Raw genomic sequence first — 23,158 nt, 5'->3', positions numbered from 1 at the left:
TGAAAGCTTCAATTGGCTCAAAATTCAATGATCTGTATGGTTTTGTGCAAGCCCAAATTAATGAATGTTTCATCTCTTTTGCAGAGCTGAGATTTATTGGCTGCTGATTTGCTTCTGGGTGCAATTCAAGGTGCTGGTTATCACCTTTAAAGGCCTACATGGCTTGGGACCAAGTGATTTGAAGGAGTGCCTTTCTCCAGTTACATCTATCCACCCCACTAGAGCAGGAAGCAGGGCATGTTGTGTGTCTCACCTCTTAAAGAAATTCATCGGGTGGGACCAAAAATAGGGCCTTCTCCTGCTCCCTCCCCATGAAACAAGATTCCCCTGCAGATAAAGTTTGCCTCCACCTTGTTACTTTTTCAAAAGACCCTGTGGACATAGTTCTGTCAATGAACTAGGGGACCTAAGTTGATACTTAGGTCAAGTAGCTGATCAAGTAGCTTATTTGATTTGTTTGCAGCCACAGGGGCAGGTGGAATGGGGTTATTTTTTGGGGGGTGTTCAATTCAATTTAATCCATTACTGTATGCCACCCAGAGTTACTGAAATGGACAGCCATATAAATTTGTTAAATAAAATAAGCATTCAACATCTTTCAGCTTTTCAGCACACACGGACACAAAAGAGTACACATGCATGCACACAAACATTGGTTTAGAAGAAAGGAAGGACTTCTGATCCTTATTCTTTCTTTATTGTTTTTAAAAATTCTTACAGAGGAAATTTCAGACCTAACCGATCAGATCAGCGAAGGAAACAAGAACCTTCATGAATTAGAGAAAATGAAGAAACAGACTGAACAAGAAAAAGCAGAAGTCCAGCTAGCCCTGGAAGAAGCTGAGGTAAGATAAAGATTTGGACAATCTTTTTATAGATACACCCAGACAGCAAGAAAAGACAAGTCATGATGCAAACTCTGCCCCTTATACAGTATATTTCTGCATGACATCATGATACGTACATGTATGAAATGGTGCAGCTTGCATCATGAATTATCACTTTGAATCATTGAATTAAGAGATAACATTTTCATATGCTTTTGTCATTGTAGTTATTGTATAATATAGTCCTTCAAATAAAATAAAAGCAATTTACCTGTATGGGCAGTAACCATCTCTTGCCAGGTGACTTAAGATATGGTTCCTGGTTAAAATATTGTATAGGATTTTTTTTCTTTTTTGCTATGAATGTTTGGCATGTATTTCTCAAATATTTTCAGGAAAGACCTTGAAAAAAAAACCAGCTGGCTAGCAAATGATGTTAGAAACAGATTTTAAAATCCTCAGCTTCTTTAAAATGTACTAAAAGTGGCGAATTGCTTCCCCATATGCAGTTTCTATGCCATTGTTAAATTCCTTCATAAGAATATTATATATTTATATATATTTATATTTATTTGATTTTTATACCGCCCTTCTCCCGAAGGACTCAGGGCAGTGTACAGGGCAATAAATATCAAAAATACAAGATACAAAAGTAAAAAAAAACATTAAATAATTGTGCCCGATGCAATAAATTAGTTAAAATCAATGTTAAAACCCCAAACCCATCAGACCAGGCCGGCTTGTTCAAATAAGTAAGTTTTTAGATCACGTCGGAAGGAGCAAAGGTCGGGAGCCATCCGGAGCTCAACCGGTAAGCGGTTCCAAAGGTCTGGCGTGCCCACAGAGAACGCCCTCCCCCTGGGGGTCACCAGTCGACATTCTCTGACCGGTGGCACCCTGAGGAGGCCCTCTCTGTGGGAACGCACTGGACAAAGGGAAGGACGCCGGCCGCAGGTGCTCCCGTAGGTAATCCGGACCCATGCCATGTAGGGCTTTGTAGGTCATCACCAGCACCTTGAATCTCACCCGGAGGGCAACTGGGAGCCAATGCAGCTCACGGAGCAGAGGTGTAACATGGGACTATCGGGAGACCCCCAACACAACTCGCGCAGCTGTATTCTGCACCAGCTGAAGCCTCCGAGTGGTCCTCAAGGGCAGCCCCATATTAAACATCCTTGTAAGAGGATGTGTGTGCACTTGTGTAGATGTTTCTGAACTGCAACTCACAAGCTTATAATGAGAAATCTTGGAAGCTTTAGTTCACCTTTAGTATCTGAAGCGCTGCTACTTACCAATCATTACTGCTGCCAACTTAACCGATATGGAATAGACTAGTGATATTATGTAACTTGGCCAATACTTTCCTATTAGAAAGGAACTATTTCTAAAACTTTGTGGTACCTAAAATAATAAACAAAATTGTGTGTCACCATGCCCCCAGCATAAAACTAATGAGTTTATGATAGAGGAACTTCTGTGATTGGTGGCTGTTGTAATGATGGGAAAAACCCCAGAGGAATCACAGGAGCTGATTTCTTTTAGATACACTTGCCTATGTCAGAATGGGGCAACTTGCCGCAGCCAGCTTGCCACAGTCAACTTACCATGGTCAATTCACCATGGCCAACTCAGCACAGCCAATTCTTCATGGGACAATTAGCCATGGCCAACTCCCCATGGGACAACTCGCTGCAGAATGATTCAACAATTCAATATAATTATTTAAAGTAATTTAAAAAATATTTTATTTTTTGTCATTCACATTTCATTTTGTTCCTCCCCTGGTATCCTTTCTTTAATGATTATATTTCACTATTTATTCGATATTAGTGTAACTCTTGTCCCTCAGCAAGTTGTCCCATGGCAAGTTGTCCTGTGGTAAGTTGGCTGCGGCAAGTTGTCATACACCTTGCCCACGTACACCTTAAGTCAGAGATAGGCTAGTGGGGTTTAGGGATATGTCAGTATCTATCTGGACTGGTCAAATGATTTTCTTACAAAATAAAAAGTGTTTGTAAGAGTTGGGATGCAGTCAAAAAAAGATTGAGGAGTGGAAGGTCAGAATCCCATGGAAGAACAGCAACTCAGGTAACCAGCAGAACCAATTACAACAGGGGTGTCAAACTCAATTTCATTGAGGGCCGCATCAGCATTGCGGTTGCCCTCAGGGGGCCGGGTGGGTGTGGCCAGGGTGGGCGTGGCCTGCTGGGTGGGTGTGACTAGAATGCGTATGGCCTGGGTGGGCGTGGCCAGCTCTACATTGTTCGTATCAAGAGTGCCTATGGGGGCCCGGGCAGGAGTGGGACAGATCTGAGGGTCTCTGGCAGGAGGAGGGTCTCTGGGCCAGGGCCAAGGCAGTGGGGGCCGTTCCCTCACTGTTTCCAGGATGGCTTCGCGGGCCGCATGAAACCACTTCGCGGGCCGCATCCGGCCCCCGGGCCTTGTGTTTGACACGTCTGAATTACAACAAAGTTGATACAGAAAACATCATTTCAGCTTGCCTTTCCCACATTATCGATATGACCTAAATGGTTCATAGGCCTCATTATGCGAATATCATTTTTAGAACTGAGAATCACTGAGAGCACATCCAGAGGAAGCGATGCGCTCACAGTGGGGTGAAGAGGTTGTTGGGATGGGCCCATAGTCATGAAGGAGCTCTAACCTGGGCTGCAAATATTCAGATCTCTTTGCTACCAGAAGTAGTTGTCTGATATTTGCCTCCCAAATCTGGTAGTCTTAATGTTGTATAAATAAAGCCTTAAAGTCAATGTTGAAAGAGTTCTCTTAAGACTGGGAACTTGAAAACAGTTGTTCTGTATGACAGATAATTTGTTGGGAAAGGTAAATTAGTAAAAAACAATTAAGGATCAAATTTGCATAATTTTAAACTGACTTTGCATTTAACATGCTAATGGCATCAGCCAGGGGAGATGATAATTATCCAAATCAAAGAAGGCAGACAGAGGGACGCTCTGATTCTTTTTCTCCTCTACTGTAATTTTGAGGGAAATCCTGGCCTTCGAATTCAGGAAATTCCTGCCGTGTCCCAGTGAAGTGTAGCTAATACCAGCTTCTGAGGAAGTACTTTTCTTAAGACTTCATCAAAAGAAGAAAGGGCTAAATCTTCTCTTCCATCTGTTACAATGAGATAATTATCAGTTGCATATCTAGAGAGAGCTTCAATTTAAAAAGGTTGTAAATGCAAATACATATTTCACATTAGGTAGCTTGCCAATTTACTACTTCTGACTTGTTCTGAGGACATATTCATAAATGCATGCTTACTCCTGGTTATTTTAGCCATGGTTTACCTAATTGATCCTGGGCACAATAGGCTGAATTATAAACTAAGCATGCACCCTGTGGTTGCCCAACATGCTAAACTATATTGCAATTCTATGTGTCATGTGAACAAAACATAATCTACAAGCAAAAGTTGGAGTTTGGTCAATTTGCCAATGAAGCTTTGGATCAAAAGTAGCTTTTTACAATTGTGGGGCCTTTATTGCTCTTGAAAGTGGTGTTTTTATGCCTCATCCCAAAGTGAAAATAAATTTGGAAATCTTATTTACTTTTTACAACCTCTTGGGCAATCTGGAAAAGTGAAAATGGCTATAAAGCCATGTAATTATAGTGCTATATAGATTCAGAGATAAATGCTTCTTGTTCTTTGGCTGTAATCCAAATTCTCATGTTACCCAATTGGCCAATAAGATATCCAATATTGTTGTAAATGTACAAGTATGGAAAAACTATTATATTTAAAAATCACATTCACTTGCCTTGGCTGTAAATATCCAGGTGTTTTCTGCCATCTAATTGTTGGAAATTTCCAGCCAATACATGGTTTTCTGTGTTTTTGTAAAATGGTAATCATCAGGTTGATTTAATCTTTTAATATCTATGTTCATGTGTGCTCTCTTAAGTATAATTTGGTGTATCTGATTATGATCTGTTTACACAACAAGTTAACTGAATACATTCAATAGCACTGTCATGTATTAAAATTTTAAAAATCATTTATATATTTTAAAAGGGACATACACCATTTCTTTATCTAGCAGTATTTGGAATGCACTGATACTGAAAATAAGCTCTGAATAAGCCATATGTATCATTTTATTAATCTGTCTTTCTTTTTTTAAAATTTTGCAGGCTACCTTATATTTTGCAGGGATTTCCCCATCAAATAAAAAGGTTTTTGGTATTACAGCAGAGGAACAGCATGCTTGTATATGTATATGTATATCTATATGTATATGTATATGTATATGTATATGTATATGCATATATAGTATGCATATGTATATGTATACATAGTATATATATATACATATATGTATAGTATGCAGAGAGAGAGAGAGAGAGATACTTCAATATGTAATATATGCAACACAGATAGAACAGGGTCTACCTGAGCATCATATATCCGTTGTAGTGATTTGAAAACTTCACCTTGATAAAACAGTCTAGAATGCAATCTGGCATGCTCATTAAAAAGAGCTGTTCCATAAAACTACAAGGAAGATTTTTCTTTTTGTTTTCTAAACAATGCCTTTTACGTATAGTCATCCAGTGCTAACAACCAAGGGCCATGTATGCCCTCACAGTGTCTTTCTGGTGGACTCTATTGCCAATTTTGAAAACCTGCAGGAGATATTCAGAAACCGTCATGTAAGCACTGAAATAGGCTTAACCTGTTATTGTTGTTGTTGTTTTTAATCCACTGCCCTATCCAGTACAGTCTGCTTTCCCCAAGTGTTCATTGTGATCCCTTGCCCATCACAAGGTGAAGAAACATTTTCTCAAAATTTTGTTGCCCTTCGCCTTTTGTCCTGCATGGTAAAGGTCCATCTCAATCACTTAATACATGGTCATACATCGTGCTATTCTTTTCCAGAGAAAAACAGCATTATGTATTTCACAAATACAGAAAAAAATGGGAAAACATAAAAAAAATTAAAGACAGCTGAAACGAAGAGAAAATCTAACTAGAACTAGATTCTTATTTCCAGCATGTTCATATATTAATTCCTACATTGTTTTTGCTCTTCAATATTGTAGTCAATAACTTCTAAATTTAACAAATGAGGTCCCACAATAGTTGCCATATATTACAGATGTTTTTATGAATATGAATGTGTGTGAGAGAATAAAGACTGGGGATTGTGGGTATGAGCACTTAATAAATCATAAACAAGTTTCTCTACAGTCCCTTATATGAACAAAAAATGTTTCTTAAAATGATTCCATTTGACAGATGACTAAAATCAAATAAACATGTGCCTTCATTAGCAATACTGTTGCTTACAACCCATTGACAGAGTTGTACTAGAATAACAACATCTGATAAGCATATATATCCACAGATTGAATTTGCTTCATTTTACAAAATTTCAGGGTATAATATCTAGTCAGATGGCATAACACTTTATAGAAAAACAAATGTTCAGTCCACATCAAAGTCAAGAGGGAAATAAATGAATTATACTGTTCCTTCTGCTGCACAATGCTCTATTTTAAAAACCAGTTTAAAATGCAATAGGGAACTAAATTAGAAAAATAAATACAATGAAAATTATTGCAGGATTTTATATTTTTGTTTTCTGTTAAATAATTAAATTTAGCCTATATTTAGAATCTTGGCCACAAAATCTAAAATATTCTTAATAATTATGAATTGTCTTTTGTAAATTGAAAAAAAGTATTCATTAGTTTCTTGGTTTTGATGAGTGAAAGCTCATCCGATTCCATAACCCTTTTTCCTGTCATTCCTCAGCACATACTGTATTTTTGCATAGTACACTACCACGCAGTTTATTCATGCTAGATCTTAATGCCAGCCATAAAAGCCTCTATTTTAATATCTGCAACAAACAGAAATGAGCAAGTGAATGAAAATATATAATCTGCATATGCAAATTAAAAAGAAATGGAAAATAATGTATCATGTTCACATAAAAATGCACAGGTAAATATTTTAGTGCTATTATAGGAAACTTTGATAACCCGGAGGGAATTAACCTTCAACTTTACTACACACCCGTGTGTACCTGCTATGGCTAAGGGGACACTTAATCTAGACAAAACAAAGGGTGTCTTACAGAACATGTACTGCTAAGCCAAAAACATTTTGCTACCAGAAGAGGATATCAGATAATATCTTGTTATCATCCTGATATCAAGTCAAGTTGTGGGGTCATTCAAAAGCAGTTATTAGAATAAATTACATGTACCTCTTCTCATCCTGGCAGTAAAAATAAAACAGTAGTAAATCAAATTACTAACAGATTGCTCCCTTTTTATGATACCCAAGCTGAATTGCCCTGATGGACATTTCATTCTATTTGATGGTAGTTTCATCTAATGATTAAAATAGGACAGAGCTGTCAAACTCGCAACGTTGTGACTTTTTTGCCATTGCCGGCAATGTGGTGGGTGCGGTTTTGCTATGATGCATTTGGCCTGTGGACATGCAGTTTGTCATCCCTGAAATAGGGAGTCAGAAAGGAAAAATCTGAGTTCTAGTCCTGCCTTAGGCAAGTAATCAGCTGAATGACATCGTACCAGTCACTTTGTCTTAGCTCTTGAAAGAAGGCAGGCACCTCAGAGCCTGCACAACAAAACATAGAAAACTGCAAGGACTGATCTGTATAGTCACCAGGATTCGACACAAACTTTAAGGCATCTGTAAACAAACAAAAAAATCAGGTAGGGCCAAGATGAAAAGATTACCTGCTCCAAGTAACCCTTGCATGTAAAAATGTTGCAAACTGGTGCTAATTATGATAAAAATACCTTTTGTCTGTGCTTTTCAGTATTATCATAATGATTGCTCTGCAACTGAACAGAATATTAGATTGTTCCTTTCAGCTACCACAGCATATGGTGTGGTGATTTTTCTTTTTTTAAAAAGACATTTAACCTTAATTTATATTGTGCATCTTTATTAGGGAGCTCTGGAGCATGAAGAAAGCAAAACATTACGTTTTCAACTGGAGCTTTCCCAAATTAAAGCAGATTTTGAAAGAAAATTGGCAGAAAAAGATGAGGAAACTGAAAACTTCAGGTACAATATGATAAACGTTTATACAACATGTCATACAAAATACACGACTGGATTGGTACTAACTGCAAACAATATGTGGAATTTTGGTTTAGAACCTTTCTCTTAAGCACTGTTCAGGAGTTCATTATTGAAAGCACTCAACATATGGGCAGTGTCAGGGCCCACTTCAAAAACCTCATCCTAAGAAAGCAGAACTCGTGGAAGCAGTTTCTTCCAAAAGGAAATTTTATTAGGAGAAGCTGATAGCAGGCATAATAGACAGGATCTGAAGGTTTCCCACTCAGATCAATAGGTTAAAAGTGTCCCAAGCAAACCCCACCCAAAGTTCATTTGGTCAGTTCGAATGGGACAATCCCCAGGTGTTAAGTCCATTGTGGGAAAGAGCAGATAACGCCAGGCTGTCTCAGGGTTGCAGCGATGTTTTGTCGGCTCTTCATGCCTTCCCTTCCAAAAGTAGAGTTATACCAGTTGCCGGAGGCGCATTTCTTTCTGCTCCCCCTCCCCCCCTCTTTCTAGTTGACATCAAGGGGAAAAATAGTTCACAGAGGAAGTATGCAGAAACAGCAAACTGTTACAGTGTAGCAATAGAGGAAAACAGAGCAATAACCCACAGTGCTTTCCCCCGCTCCCCTCCAGGGGCATGGCAGAACCCAGAAGTATAGAAAGAGTAGAGTGTGAATTAAAGATAGAAAAGAGTCCCCTTAGCATATGGGTTCTGACAAGCAGTTTGGACAATCCTACCACCATCTTTCTGCAGGCCTGATTTTGATGTTGTCTGTGGCAGGTGCAAATGTCTGTATCAGGACAGCCTTCATATTATGACTCTATATGTATTACTTCTACGTAAGAGTTCTCAGTGTTCTAGCATTCCTAGAGTCCAATATCACCATCACTGATGATATTTATATGAATATGTGATATTAGCAGGTGATGTCATTTGACATACCCCAGTATGGGAGGTTATTTGGAGCATTTTCCTGTTGAAAAAGAGATTATTTTGATTTAAGATGACTGACTGCCCTTATTAATTTTAACATTGGCTGGATCCAGGCTGCAAAACTGTAGACAGAGTAAATAGCAGACATAAAGGCAGTTCCAATACTTTGTCTCCATCCCATGGTTATCTGAATTTTTGCCATCCAGATCTAATAGCCCCTAGTGCAGGGGTAGGCAACCTTGGCTCTTTTATGACTCATGGACTTCAACTCCCATAATTCCTGAGTCAGCTATGCTGACTCAGGAATTCTGGGAGTTGAAGTCCATGAGTCATAAAAGAACCAAGGTTGCCTACCCCTGCCCTAGTGCAACAGAATCTAAAAATTAGTTTGCAGAATGGGTAAATCTGTCAGATTTGTGTATTCATTCAAATAATTTTGAATTTCTCTCTCTCTGTGTCCTAGTTTGTAAATTCTGGTTAGTATTTTTAAAGAGAGAAAAAGAACACTGAACAGATTTCTACCTGAATACAATATTTTACGTTTTCCTAGTCTTGAGAGAATTGGCTTTTCTCTTCTGGACATTTATCATTAAAGTTGGCAAGACCGTCTGTAAAAGAGTAATAGCCAGTGCTTTTTTTGTAAAAGAAAAAGGTGCCGGAACTCACACATGTCATACAACCTGCCTTGCGTACCCTACAAGGTTCCATCCAAAAAAGGTGCCGGAGCGTTCTATGAGAAAAAAAGCCCTGGTAATAGCTATAATTTTACATCACAAATATAAATGAACTCATAGGGATTCAAGCCCAAACATTTAAGAGCTATACAATCAAAACCTTCTGAACAAATTTTCTTTCTTCACATTTCATTTTTTAATCTGTAATTATTACCCACACATGTATATGTTTTAAAAATAATAATAAGAGTACAAACTAAATTAGAGAAAAGAAAAAAGAAAAATCAGAAAAAGCTAAAAGTGAAATCAATTAAAAAAATAGAAAAAGGTAGAAAACACAAAAAGATTTAAAGAAAGATATACAGGAATGTATATGTATAAAGAAGTAACTTCTGCTTTTCTCCACAGCAGTTATAATTACATTTATATTTTACACTATTATTATTTTCACACTTATAATGTTATTAAGTTTCCATCCCACTCACAGTTCTAAACAAGGTTACTAAAAGGTAGACTCTATAGCAATTGGGGAAAAAGAACCATGAAAGAGATTATGATGCCAGTCTAGATCCAATGAGACCAATAAGAACTTACTATAGATACAAATGATCTATATTTCTTAACCATCATAAGATTTTTTTTCCATAGTTGTTCTGCCAGTAACACATTATGCAGAAGAGGGCAATTTACTTCTGCTTATGAATCTGCTGAACCATCTGCACATGCTGTCTTAATTTGCAAGAATGTTGTTAAGACTGATTGATAATTACTGTCTGCACAATATGTTGACAAAAGATATATTAATAAACAAAAGGAAATAAACAAAAAAAAACTGGAATCACTTTTTAAGAATTAAGCCAGACTGTTTTTTCTCTGATAGACAAAAACATAACAGCATTCCTGGTTATATATATCCTGTCCTCTACCATCTTCTGGAGTCCATTTAAGCTCACGCCTACTGCTTCAGTGACTCCATCCAGCCACCTCATTCTCTGTCGTCCCCTTCTTCTATTGCCCTCGATCTTTCCCAGCATTAGGCTCTTCTCCAGTGAGTCCTTCCTTCTCATTAGGTGGCCAAAGTATTTGAGAGGTAAAGATGAAAGGTATATCTATATAAAATATTATTTCAAAAATAGGAGAAACCAACAGCGTACAATAGACACACTGCAGTCTACCTTGGATGCTGAAGCTAAAAGCAGGAATGAGGCAGTCCGGCTGAAAAAGAAGATGGAAGGTGACCTCAATGAAATGGAAGTCCAACTGAGCCATGCTAACCGGCATGCTTCCGAAGCAACTAAGACCACACGCATCCTTCAGGCTCAATTAAAGGTATTCCATGAATATTGTTAATGAAATCTGTACATCATAACAACAACAGCAAAACTCCAACAGATGCAGATAGCATATAGTACTATGTTTCAAATTTGGCGTTGTAAGGAAAATTTCGAATTGCCAACCCATGGCGAGATACAAGTTTTCCCCCCTGTCATTCTAAAATAAAACAATAAGTCCACTTGGATAAAATAACATGTATGAGAAGATTGTTGGGTGTGGAGGAATAAAAAACAGTAGTCAGCCAGATTACTTGGCCTTTTCCACATATGTTATAAATTGCATTTTACAGTACATTGGCAAACATGGTTTACAGACTATACATTTGCCATTATATCTATCAGTATTTTTCCCCAACGAATGTGCAGCTTGAATAGTCTTAAGAAGCTCTATCTTTCTCACACAATTAATGCAATTTCAAGTCACTGAATCATATTAGTATACAAATTATAACAGGATGTAGTTCATATCCTTCCCTTCCATTTTAATTTTTCCTCTCTCCACTCCCTTAGATATAATGGTCATATTACACAGAAGAACAGGAAACATAAGCATGTAGCTATCTTTGTATGTATGTACATATGTGCCAGAATTTCAAATTTCTTAACTAAAAAAGAAAATTCAGATCTCTTTATATTGTTTGGAAATAAATCAGACCTTTTCGTGCATTTGTTAAAAACATATTTATTTTACTCTGAAAAGAAAAAAATACAAAACTAGATGGAAGTGAGGCATCAAAATATTTAAAAGTGGTAGAGCACTTTGAATTTCATCTTTCTTTCATTCAGCTTGTGTTATTTATTAAGTAAGTGGGCAAAAGAGGTAGAAGAGAGTTATAACTATCACTGTAGATGGCATATTCTGCTCACCTGTGAGAAGAAACCCCTAAGAAAAATCAAAATGTTTGGAGAATTTGCTTCTCAAGAAGCAGACATGGAAGCAACCAATACTTTAAGAAAACACAATTTTGAAATTGCTCTTAGTTCTCTTAATGACAATTATGTAGCTCAAGCTACTACCTGGCTACAGAAGTTATAGCTACTCCAAGATAATAAGAGGAAATTCTGAAAGTGTTTACATGATATTGGCTGATCTCAGTAAAAACAAAACACAGTTAAGCCTAGGTGTGAATAAAGACATCAGGAATTCCATGGCTGTAGCTAAAGACAGACAGACAGATATATGTGAGATTTCATCTTCTTTCAGGAATTGCAAGTGCAGCTTGATGATTCAACACACCTTAATGAGGATTTCAAAGAGCAATTGGCAGTCACTGATCGACGTAATACTCTTCTCCAATCTGAGCTGGATGAGCTTAGGGCTGTGCTGGACCAGACAGAACGTAGTCGTAAATTGGCAGAACAAGAATTATTAGAAGCCACTGAACGTGTCAACCTTCTGCACACCCAGGTTGGTTTGCCTGCCTGCTCTAGTATTCTTTTCTCTGTTTCCTGGTGGATAATAAATCCAACATTTCCCATAAAGGAATGATTTCTTTGTGGTTTTTTGTTGTGGAACAACATTCCTTTATATAGGAAATAATGGATTTATCCACCAGGGTTTCTTTCTGTGTGAATAGAAAAAAAAAGAATAAAGTATATATTACACACTGACCAATATTTTAAATTTTATCTTTTGTCCTCTAGGTCAAAGAAAATTGGCTTTGTACACTTATGTGACTGATCATTTCTTAAAAAAAAACCCTTGTGCTTAAGGGACTATTTACACATCCATTACTTGCTTATTTTCTGTTGGGCATTTTTCCATCCAAATTTTAAGGGTCTTCTGTGCTGCAGGAGGTTTGGATAATATCCAGATAATTTCAGTACAAGAATTATGTATCTTATTTAAATTCCTTTAAACCCTACTATTTCCATAAAAGTTGATAAGTCATAGCTCCTTCTTGTGGAAATAATGTATTTCCAAGAATATTGTCTTGGGTAAATTACTCTTTTCTTGTTTCCTGATGTTTTCTAAGTTATAGATTTGGCATATCAGCCAATATTGGTGATCTTTTTGCAAACTAGTTACATGAAAGAAGCCTTATAATAGCAAGCTTTCTAGAGGGTTTGTTTGTTTGTTTGTTTTTGCTTGCAAAAATGTGGAAGATTCTACTTTGAACCAGAAACTGACCTGATTTATTTTTCACCAGTGTGTCTCTTGGAAATAAGATGAGTTATGATATCAGGAATATGTATGAATAGGGCTACTCTTATACTTTATCTTATTGACACTTATCCCAGTGCTACAAAAGATCCTGTCCTAATGAACATTGCTTTTTCTTTTGAAATAAAAGAATACAAGTCTAATCAACCAGAAGAAGAAGCTGGAGAATGATGTTACTCAAATACAAACTGAGGTGGAAGAAGCTATACAGGAATGCAGAAATGCTGAAGAAAAGGCCAAAAAAGCAATCACTGATGTAAGTAGAGATCCCATTTTTTTATTCCAGCCTAAATCATTGCTTTGTTATTAACAAAAAAAATATTTAGACCATTATTATCTATGATTAGTTGTGAAAATTTATCTAGAGCTTGAAATTCCTATGTCCATCAAAATGAAAAGACTCATTTTGATGTTATACTATAGAACTTAGCATTTCACATCTTTATGTTATTCCAGGCAGCAATGATGGCTGAAGAACTTAAGAAAGAGCAGGACACCAGTGCTCACTTGGAGCGCATGAAGAAGAATATGGAACAGACTATCAAAGATTTACAGAAGAGACTTGATGAAGCCGAACAAATTGCTCTCAAAGGGGGCAAAAAGCAGATTCAGAAGATGGAATCGAGGGTATTTTTCCTTGAATTCAAATCAAGCAGTAGTTGCCTACTTCAGAAATGTGTACTCAGAACATAGTTCTGGCTGAGTTAATATTGTCATTTACAATACTTTGATTTAAAAGTACCTAGTATGTTTTAAAATAATAGAAAATAATATAAATAAATGATTACTATATTTACCCATCCTTTAATGAATTTTTAAAGCAGATATAACTCTTGCTATAACATCAGATTCAATCCTGAATTCAAGAACTGATTCTCCTAAAAAGCCTTCCAAGCAGATTCTATAAAATGTCTATCCATCAGCTTGGGTGCCAAACCTTCTACACAGTGGGGCAATTCCCCCGTAGGGTATCCAAGAATTAAAAAAAAAACATTCTACCTTTCATAGTGAACTTCCCTTATTTTTGCTTATTTCATTAGAGAGGAGCTTATGGATATATGTACAAATGCAATCATAACTTTCTAGAATACTAAACTATATTCTAGCACCAACTCCCCCTGTATGTCACATATATATATGTATTTGTTGTTAGTTGTGAAGTTGTGTCTGACCCATTGCAATCCCATGGACAACGTTCCTCCAGGCCTTCCTGTCCTCTACCATCTTCTGGAGTCCATTTAAGCTCATGCCTACTGCTTCAGTGACTCCATCCAGCCACCTCATTCTCTGTCATCCCCTTCTTCTATTGCCCTCAATCTTTCCCAGCATTAGGCTCTTCTCCAGTGAGTCCTCACACACTCCAAAATGTAGCTGGCTGCTTTCATGGGTCAGATCTTTAGTTTGTTTTCTTTTTGCCTATCTTGATCTCAGTCTGCTGTTGAGTCTCTTTCCTTCCACCTTCCATATTGGCTGAGCTGTGCATGGATTCTCTGGTATTTTAATTCAAAGAAAAACTAGTATATCTCTTCCTTAACTTAGTCTTCTATTTCCATATCATTTTCAAGGATTTTGTTTCTTGTCTCCTGTAATTTAGCTATGTAGCTACCTTGTGCTAACATTTTTGCAAATCACTGGGTTGCACAGATCCATAATCTCATGGACTAATATATATTAATAAATTCCTGAATTACAAACTCAGTGACACATAACCCATTTGCTTCACATATTTTACTGTAAAATGTAGTTTACAACTCACAACCTATAACTTACATCCTGTATTTCCCACCCCATTTGTAGGGACAAAATTCAGAAGAAAGTAGATAAATAGTATTATAATCTTTTGATAAAATTTGTTGTTGTTGTTAGCTGCGAAGTCATGTCTGACCCATCGCGACCCTATGGACAATGTGCCTCCAGGCCTTCCTGTCCTCTACCATCTTCTGGAGTCCATTTAAGCTCACGCCTACTGCTTCAGTGACTCCATCCAGCCACCTCATTCTCTGTCGTCCCCTTCTTCTATTGCCCTCAATCTTTCCCAGCATTAGGCTCTTCTCCAGTGAGTCCTTCCTTCTCATTAGGTGGCCAAAGTATTTGAGTTTTAGCTTCAGGATCTGGCCTTCTAAAGAGCAGTCAGGGTTGATCTCCTCTAGTTTGATAAAATAGGGACAGGATATCTGAGGAACCATTTGTCTCCCATAATTTTTCCCTGTCTGATATGAATGAATACAGCAGAATGAATACACTTCAGGTCCCTTCTATTAAACTGTCATCTTTGTGAGACCAAGGAAAAAATGCCTTCTCTATCACAGTCCCAACTTCTGGAACAGCATCCCATCAGAAATAAGGACTCTTAAGGTTATGAAAATCTGTGAAAAACCAGATAGGGTCCTAGACTTAGAATTGATGTATTATTGTTCACCTAGGGCCTCTATTTTGTTTTATTTGAGTTGTTTATAACATTGCTGTAGCCTGGGCTGTTGGTCTGGTTTGATATTATACCTGTTTTTATGGATTTTCCAGTTTTGGAAAATTGGGCAGCTAATAAACAAAATATGACAATGGGAATACAAGATCTGTGGAACCTTTAAAACTCTTTCCACCTACCAGAAAATAAGCTGAAGTAATACCATTCAAACATGAAGCAATATAACTGAATTTTAGCAGTACAGTGTTTAGGTATAAATGTTTAACTAAGAATGGGAAAGGTAACATCAGTTTTCTGAGAGATCCCCTCTGATGACATCATAGACTAAGTGGAAGATTATTGGTAACCAGGACAGTGAATTACAATGCAAAATTGTTCATCCTGAGCTTAGTGTTATGGTAAACCCAATTTAACAATATTTTTGTACTGGTGCAGATTCGTGAGCTAGAAAATGAACTAGAGGCAGAAGTTCGTCGAAATACTGAGTCTCAGAAAGGAGTCCGCAAATATGAGAGACGCATCAAAGAGTTAACTTACCAGGTAAGTGATCTTAAAAAATTGCAGTAAAATAACACATTTCTTTCCCCAGATACTATACACACATGTACATAAAGCAACATTTCTTTAGAAATTCTGAAGAAATATTGGCTGCAAAAAAAATCAACTTAAAGTATGCAAGTGATTCTGTCCTATATCTAGAATGCATAGCCAAAGATAGCTTTGTATTATGAAGAATAGAGACAGAGGTGTTGAAGAGAAAGAAAAAGAAAAGGTTCTACTTTTATTAGACCTTTTTTTTCTACTACCATTTCCTTCTAAAATCCTGAATGCTTCCTGATTAGAATGGAATGCAGAAATATCAGTGTGAATGTGCAAATGATAAAACATTTGTACAAGAACTACTTGTTTTTGAGGATTATTATTATAATAATAACTATATTATTCAAGGACAAAGAACTTTTTTAACCACAATAGAAGTTTATTTATTAGTATTGTTAACATTACTATAGCATAAGTTAATTTATTTTATTAATCTTTGTTAAATAATTTAGTATAACTTCTGTTAACTTTCAAGAATGGAAAACAGAAATGATTAATAGTATCAGTTAGAAAATAGAGTAAACATTAGGAGTCCATGATTGCTGTGTTGGAAGATGACATACTTCTTTCCATATTAAGTGTGAAGACTTTCCCCTAAAATGGTATTAAACTTAATTGTTCCTTAATTCAGCCAACTCAAAGTTGGAAAGTGGGCCTATAGTTCTTGTCCCAACAGAGGGTGTCAGTGATAATAATAATAATAATAATAATAATAATAATAATAATAATAATAATAATAATAATAATAATGTCATCTAGTCCAACCCCCTGCTAAGGCAGGAAACCCTATACCTTTTCAGACAATAAATATCACCTTCAGTTACAGCAGATGATGAAAATTGTAGATGTGCCCTTGATTTGTTTTTTTTTAAAAAATATGTAATTAAAATGTGCAAGTGTGTATTATTAAACCACTCATTTCTTTTCATGTGAACAGTTGTGATATTTTGGTTAATTTAAATACATACTTCATGTTTGTATTTTATTGCTTGCTGAAAGGAAAATCATTTTTTAATATTATTCCAGCTGTGGAAGAAACTGTGAATCTTTGCCTGTTCTTTCCTTGCCTCTCATTTGTTGATATAAAATAGAGCAGCCCAATGAAGGTCATCCTGAGCTACTTGGAGGAATAGCAAGATGAAATCTAATAAAAATAAAGACTTATATCTTTAAAAAAACAACATTTTGGTTAGCATTGTTAGGCTAGCATTTGTTCATAGTTCATGGCTGCTGATGTTAATCCTTTATTTATTAAAAGGCAGAAGAAGACAAAAAGAATTTGGCAAGAATGCAGGAGCTAATTGATAAATTGCAGCTCAAAGTAAAAAGCTACAAGCACCAAGCAGAAGAAGCTGTAAGTTGTATAGTATCATTATTGCACATTTATAATTTTTCATTTTTCTCCTAGATGTTATTAGATAGCACTTTTCTATCTTTTTATGGTATTTCCAAAAATTCTGGTGCTTTCCTAGATTGTCTTATGTTGTCCTCTTTTGTGTCAATGAGGCCATTTTGGCTAAAGAAATGCCCAAACATCAGAAACACAGGAAATTACAGTTAGAATGTGTACCATTGTATACAAATACAATTTCATCCTTTACAATTGAAAATGTATGATACATTATGAGATGGAATCATTTATCTTAGCATTATAAAAGATGCCATTTTGTTGTAAAAGAGTTCGTTCTATTTTCTGTTTCTACCTCAGTAGAGATTGCTTATTACCCTGCAGAACAGAAACAAAGCAATATGTGTTTACTGAAAGCTGTAATCCCATGGGGCATGAAGCAGTTTCATACACAACTTACACAAAAGATTTTCTCAAAAGTAGATCAGTCTTCTTACAGCAGTGCAATCTGTAGGTTAAATTTTTAAATTAAACTATGTTTCTTCCTTAAATTCTGGGTGTTATGTTTGTTGGGTCACAAATCCACTTATGTGTGTGCACTTACACAAAGAAAGATACTACAGTTTCTAACATTGCTTCCCTGTTTTGTGGATGCTGCTCAGTTCAAAGGAACACCTTTGGTAAATAAGGATGAAAGGAATTCCTCCCTTGAAAACTTCACACTGAACATGAAACTGTCCATCAAAAATTATATTTTGCAATCATAGGTCACAATAAATGTAAAGCAGAATAAATGGGTAAAAGGAAAATAGTGTAAAATGTAAATGATAAAGTAAATGAAGAATCCATTTTCATGCAAACTAATACCAGTATAACAGAAAATACAGCTTTGTAATAGACCTGAAAAAGGTTATATTAGTTTTCATTAGATTAGATTAAATTACATTTAAATGTAATTTAAATATAATAATGCAACACAAAAATAGGGCAAATTCAAAATCTATATTTAGCCATTACAAGAATGAAGTATTAAATTTTTAAAATAAATCTAGTCTGTCTATGACATGCTTGATCAGCATTCCATTCTGTACTTTAATGATGATAATTTTGACTTTATAGTTGAAAAATAATAATTCCCTGTATATTTATAAAATCTTAATTCTGCTTGCTGACGTGTTAATTCCACACTTTGATATCTGTCATTTAATTATTCAGCTCAGAAATCTTGATTTAGTCATAGTTTATTAAATAGACTATATATATTTGGGTCTATGCAGCAACCTAGGCTATAAAGGAGAAATGTAAAACCAAAACCATATGCAGCCCCTAAATGATACCCAGGTATATCAAAATAGAAATAGAAATTATCAAATTATATTTTTAAAGGAGGAAAAGCTTTCATTTATCATCCATTGATATGACTGAAAACATTTTTTTAATTTTTTTAATTTAGATTTAAATGCAGATGAAATAATGTCAAATTTGGGGTTTATCCTATTGAGAACCATTATTTCTATTAAAAAAATCCCTCCAAAAAGCCTCCTTTATAAACCACAATGGTTAGATTTATTCATTATGCTAAGCCAAAACCAAACAAGCCAATTGTGAAATGCAACTCAGTGTATCTGTCTGTTATTCTTAAATTATCCTGGACAGATTCATTACAACAATTGTTGAAAATCCTCTGTGTTTAGAACATTTGTTATTTTTTCCTATCTGTAAAAACTTTTGAATTTTGCTAGGCCATCTCTTCTCCAACTGAAGGCTTGAAATCAATATTCCTGACATCCAAAAGTCCCTCCTTAGTAACTTCATAGATTAGTATAAATAAAATTGCTTTCCAGCACAATATCATTAAATATTTAACAATGAATTACAGTAGCCTTTTCCAGCTTAGTGCCTTTTAAGGGTGTTGGATTACAATTCCCATAAACTCCTGGCCAGTAGATATAATAGAACTTTCAGTTCAATATATCTGAAAGGCAGTTTGCTATGTATAAACCTGATTTGTCTTGTCTGTGTGTTTCAGAGGACCTTTGTTTCTTGCTTGTCAAAGTCAAATATTGTTATATCCTTATATATTTTCCCCCAACAGGAATCTCAAGCTAATCAATACCTTGCAAAATATAGGAAACAGCAGCATGAGCTGGATGATGCTGAAGAACGAGCGGAGATTGCTGAATCCCAGGTTAATAAGCTCAGGACCAAGTCAAGAGACATTGGCATGAAAAAGGTATGAAGTGGAAGAAAATGATTCTGCTAGAATCTCTAAAAGAACAGCAAGGGAGACGAACAAGGGTAGGCAGTGCATCTAGAATCTGTCACTGAAATTAACTTTTTCCAGGGTAAAAGTCCTGATTCTCATCTACCCGTCCCCTTTAGAGAAGAAAGCCATTCCTGCCAGATTCATTCCTGTCAGATGGGATGAAACTTGAGATTCAAAAATGGAACACTGGGCTGCTAAATTAGACTTTTCCATCTCGGTGTCTTGGATTAAAAATCTCCATCATTTCTTATTTTTCAACCAGCCTACAGTATTCTCCTAATGCATCTGGAAAGCATCATGTTGGAAAAGACTATGCTAGGCTAGAGTAACAACCCACTCTTTCTGCACTTGCTGAGCTAAAAGCATTATATACTATATGAGTATCATTTGAAATAAAGTGCTGTTGAGCACAGAAACCAAAAGGTACTACTAGTATTTAAAAAGGTACCCACTATGTATTAAGCAGCCATGCTTTGCCCATGTAATTTCATTTTTTAAATGACTGTAATTAATGTTACAATTAATAACTAGAGGTGCAATCTAGGACTATTAAAACAATTTGGGAGCTGACAAAGGATTTTTTAAATTCAAATTTGTGCCACAAAACAGCTTTAAAATTGATTGTTAATAGTGTAGCTGATTTTAATACTGTGGGCAATTAAATTTCATATTATCTTGTTTTATCATGTTATTTTCTCTGATGGTGGTGGATAGTGACAAAAAGAAATTATTCACTGACTTTACCCAATGAAAGCTCCAAAAGGAAGAGTGGCCTCTAGTGGCAAATTGCATAATAATTAGTTGTTGTCATGGTCACCATTCTGAGGGCACCCCAGAGGGCCAGTGGAGAACATAAGAATGCCTACAGCTTGTATAAAAAACAAAAGCTCACAACCTCACACACTATCCATAATAGACATGGCAGACCCACTGCAGGCTCACCATCTCTGCAGGTTATACAAGTGTCTATATCTCCTGTTGCTTCTTTTTTTATGCAGTTACAAATAGTACAATAAAATCAGTCGTGATATAATATAGGAAGAATATGCAAAATCTAGCAATTTTTGGAAACTTGGAGGCGGTTAACCTTTTTCCAACTCAAAATGTAAAAAAAAACTATATGCAAAATATTTAACCTGTCTGCCTGTCTTTCCCTTGCTATCTCACCACATTCCCCCAAAATATTACTCAGTCATGAAACCATGAAAAGAGCTTTTATTTTTTTATCTAGTCCAACATTCTGGTCTCATGAAGGCCAAATGGATACCTCTGAGAAGGATGTGAGGGCATCTGTTATTGGAGGAAATATACACTAGATAGAGTTGTGAATCAGACCTGAAGTTAGTTAAACTGAAGATTTAATTTTTGTAAGTGCCCAATTCAATTTTGTGTGTCAAGATGCAATCCTTATTTTAACAAGAACCACTTCTGGGAAGACACAAAAAGACAATGACAAATCTCAATGTGACAGTAATTTGTAAAGATGTGCTTGTTAGCAATATTCTATTTGAAAGATTAGAAAGGTTTCACTTCTCAAATGGTTTACTTTTCGTAATCTAATTGTAAGTAGATGCCAGAATTAGTGGAAGGCAGGTGAGTAATTTGACTTGAGCAACTGTATCAGTGAAGATAATTATAGACAACACAAGCTGGTTTACACAATTGTGTTGCTTCAGAAACTCAAAATAAAGCAGCTAGACAGTGAGGAAGAGGACAAGTGTAGAAGTAAGGCACACATATCCTACTGCACATTGTGGACAACAGTGTAATATGACTGGTGTAGAAAGAAGTGGGTTTTAATGACAGCAGAGGATTTAGGCAACTAATATGAAGAAGAAAAATGCTTTGGAAGTTGAAAGATTGTATGGTATACGACAATGAGGCTTTTAATGGCAGATTGTATGGCATCATTGTATTGCTGCAGATCTTTTCGGAGTTCTCTAGCTGGAGAAGTTTTGGTAAATTTGGGCAGTGGTAGGCAGCAGTAGGCAGTGAAGCTGGTGAAAGCAGACTGGCTGGCATACAAGTAGCTTTCTGTACTGAATACAGTAGATGTGCTAAGCAGCAGCAGAGGAAGATTGGCAGTTGTGGTTCCAATTCTTAAGCAGAATGCCTGTACAAAAAGGCCCATTCATCATCTGTGCCTCTTTCTCAGAAGGAGAAAGCATTTGAAGGAAAGGCTCATTCCTAATCTTGTCACTGTTTTTTAAGTATTAAGTATTTGTTTTTTAAGTATTTAAGTATTATGTATTTGTTTTTCTTAAAAACAGTAAGCATTTTAAGCAAAGTTCAATTTTGATTTGTTTCCCTATTCTTAAAAGCAGTGAATGTTTGGCATACTGTAAGGCCGATTGTTAGACTTGTACCTATTCACTCAGTGCTGAGATTAATATTTAGAAATTGTAACATTGGCACAAGTCTCACATGAGTTAAGCCTTATGGCCAAATTTAAAATGATGATAGTGAATGGTGGTATTTGAGACATATCCCAAACCATTATGGTGCCCTCACTGTCAGAACTGCAAAATGTGCATCCCATAATTCCATTTAAATCAGGTATAAATTTGCAGCGGAATGAAAATATGCTATCACTCACACTATCTGCATATTTAGCTGGGTTATCCCAACAGCTTTAACATTAAGGAACACCAGCTACAGTATACAGTATTGCCAGTTCATAAGAACATACAAATGATGGGCTGTTGAAATATTGAGTGCCTTCTTGATCACCCATTTACAGGTAATGCTGGTTAGCGAGTCCTTCAAGTATTCCTGACTGATCTTGAGTTGCAGTAGGTAGAGAACACAAAGTAGGGATCATTTCCTGCCTTCTCAAAGTGATCCCATGCAATTCCACTTCCACATTTCTTGAGCCTGAACATCAGCAATGTTCTCTTCTCTCCTGTTGGATTTCCACCATTTTTTCTGATGTTGGTTGCATAGGATCTTTTCTACTGTACTGCACTGAGACTAGTCGATCAGGAGAGAAGATGGAAGGGACACTTTGAGGGTATGGAAAGCACACCCCTGCTTACCCTCCCCTCCTAAAACTTCTGTCTTATTTATAAGCAAGGTATATTAATATGCAAGTATAAGTTGCTTGAGAAACAGGAGAATGAAGGGAATAAAAGATGCAATTGAGTGATTGAAACAAGTGCAGAAAGACTGAACATAGAACTTAAAAGCAGGCATTAATATTTTATAGAGAAGACACATAATGTTTAGATAAGGGTGAAAGTACATGTGTATGAAGAAAGGGAAAGAAGTAAAATAAGAGTGGAATGGTCTTGCTTGCAGAAAGAACAGCAACATGTCCCTTCATGAACATTTTGATAGGCAAGAAATGACCAAACTCTCCTCATATCATTAGCAGTGCATTGTACCACTTAACCTCTTTTCAGTTGCCCTGAGGACACATACAAAATGTCACTTGAAGCAGCAATCATAGCAAGATATAGAAAGCACCATCTGCACAATTTAATTTGGATAAAAGCTTTAGGTAGTCAAATGT

The 23,158-nt window shown here is 36.1% G+C and overlaps 1 protein-coding gene across 1 annotated transcript in view; it reads left to right on the top strand.

Moving 5' to 3' along the window:
- Positions 1–22,447, top strand: part of MYH15 (myosin heavy chain 15) — a gene marked incomplete at its 5' end in the record, with an annotated part of 95,347 nt that extends 72,900 nt beyond the window's left edge. Inside the window, 10 exons of the mRNA XM_083361353.1 lie at positions 721–845; positions 7,784–7,899; positions 10,647–10,839; positions 12,049–12,252; positions 13,139–13,264; positions 13,465–13,635; positions 15,869–15,977; positions 17,296–17,387; positions 19,477–19,614; positions 22,388–22,447. Coding sequence (XP_083217479.1) covers positions 721–845; positions 7,784–7,899; positions 10,647–10,839; positions 12,049–12,252; positions 13,139–13,264; positions 13,465–13,635; positions 15,869–15,977; positions 17,296–17,387; positions 19,477–19,614; positions 22,388–22,423 — 1,310 coding nt within the window. The 3' untranslated portion in view covers positions 22,424–22,447. The remainder of the gene's footprint in view (positions 1–720; positions 846–7,783; positions 7,900–10,646; positions 10,840–12,048; positions 12,253–13,138; positions 13,265–13,464; positions 13,636–15,868; positions 15,978–17,295; positions 17,388–19,476; positions 19,615–22,387) is intronic.
- Positions 22,448–23,158: the final 711 nt, after the last annotated feature.

Source organism: Vipera ursinii, assembly GCF_947247035.1.
Source record: "Vipera ursinii genome assembly, chromosome: 4".
NCBI lineage: Eukaryota > Metazoa > Chordata > Lepidosauria > Squamata > Viperidae > Vipera > Vipera ursinii.
This window is presented reverse-complemented; position numbering and strand designations above follow the sequence as displayed.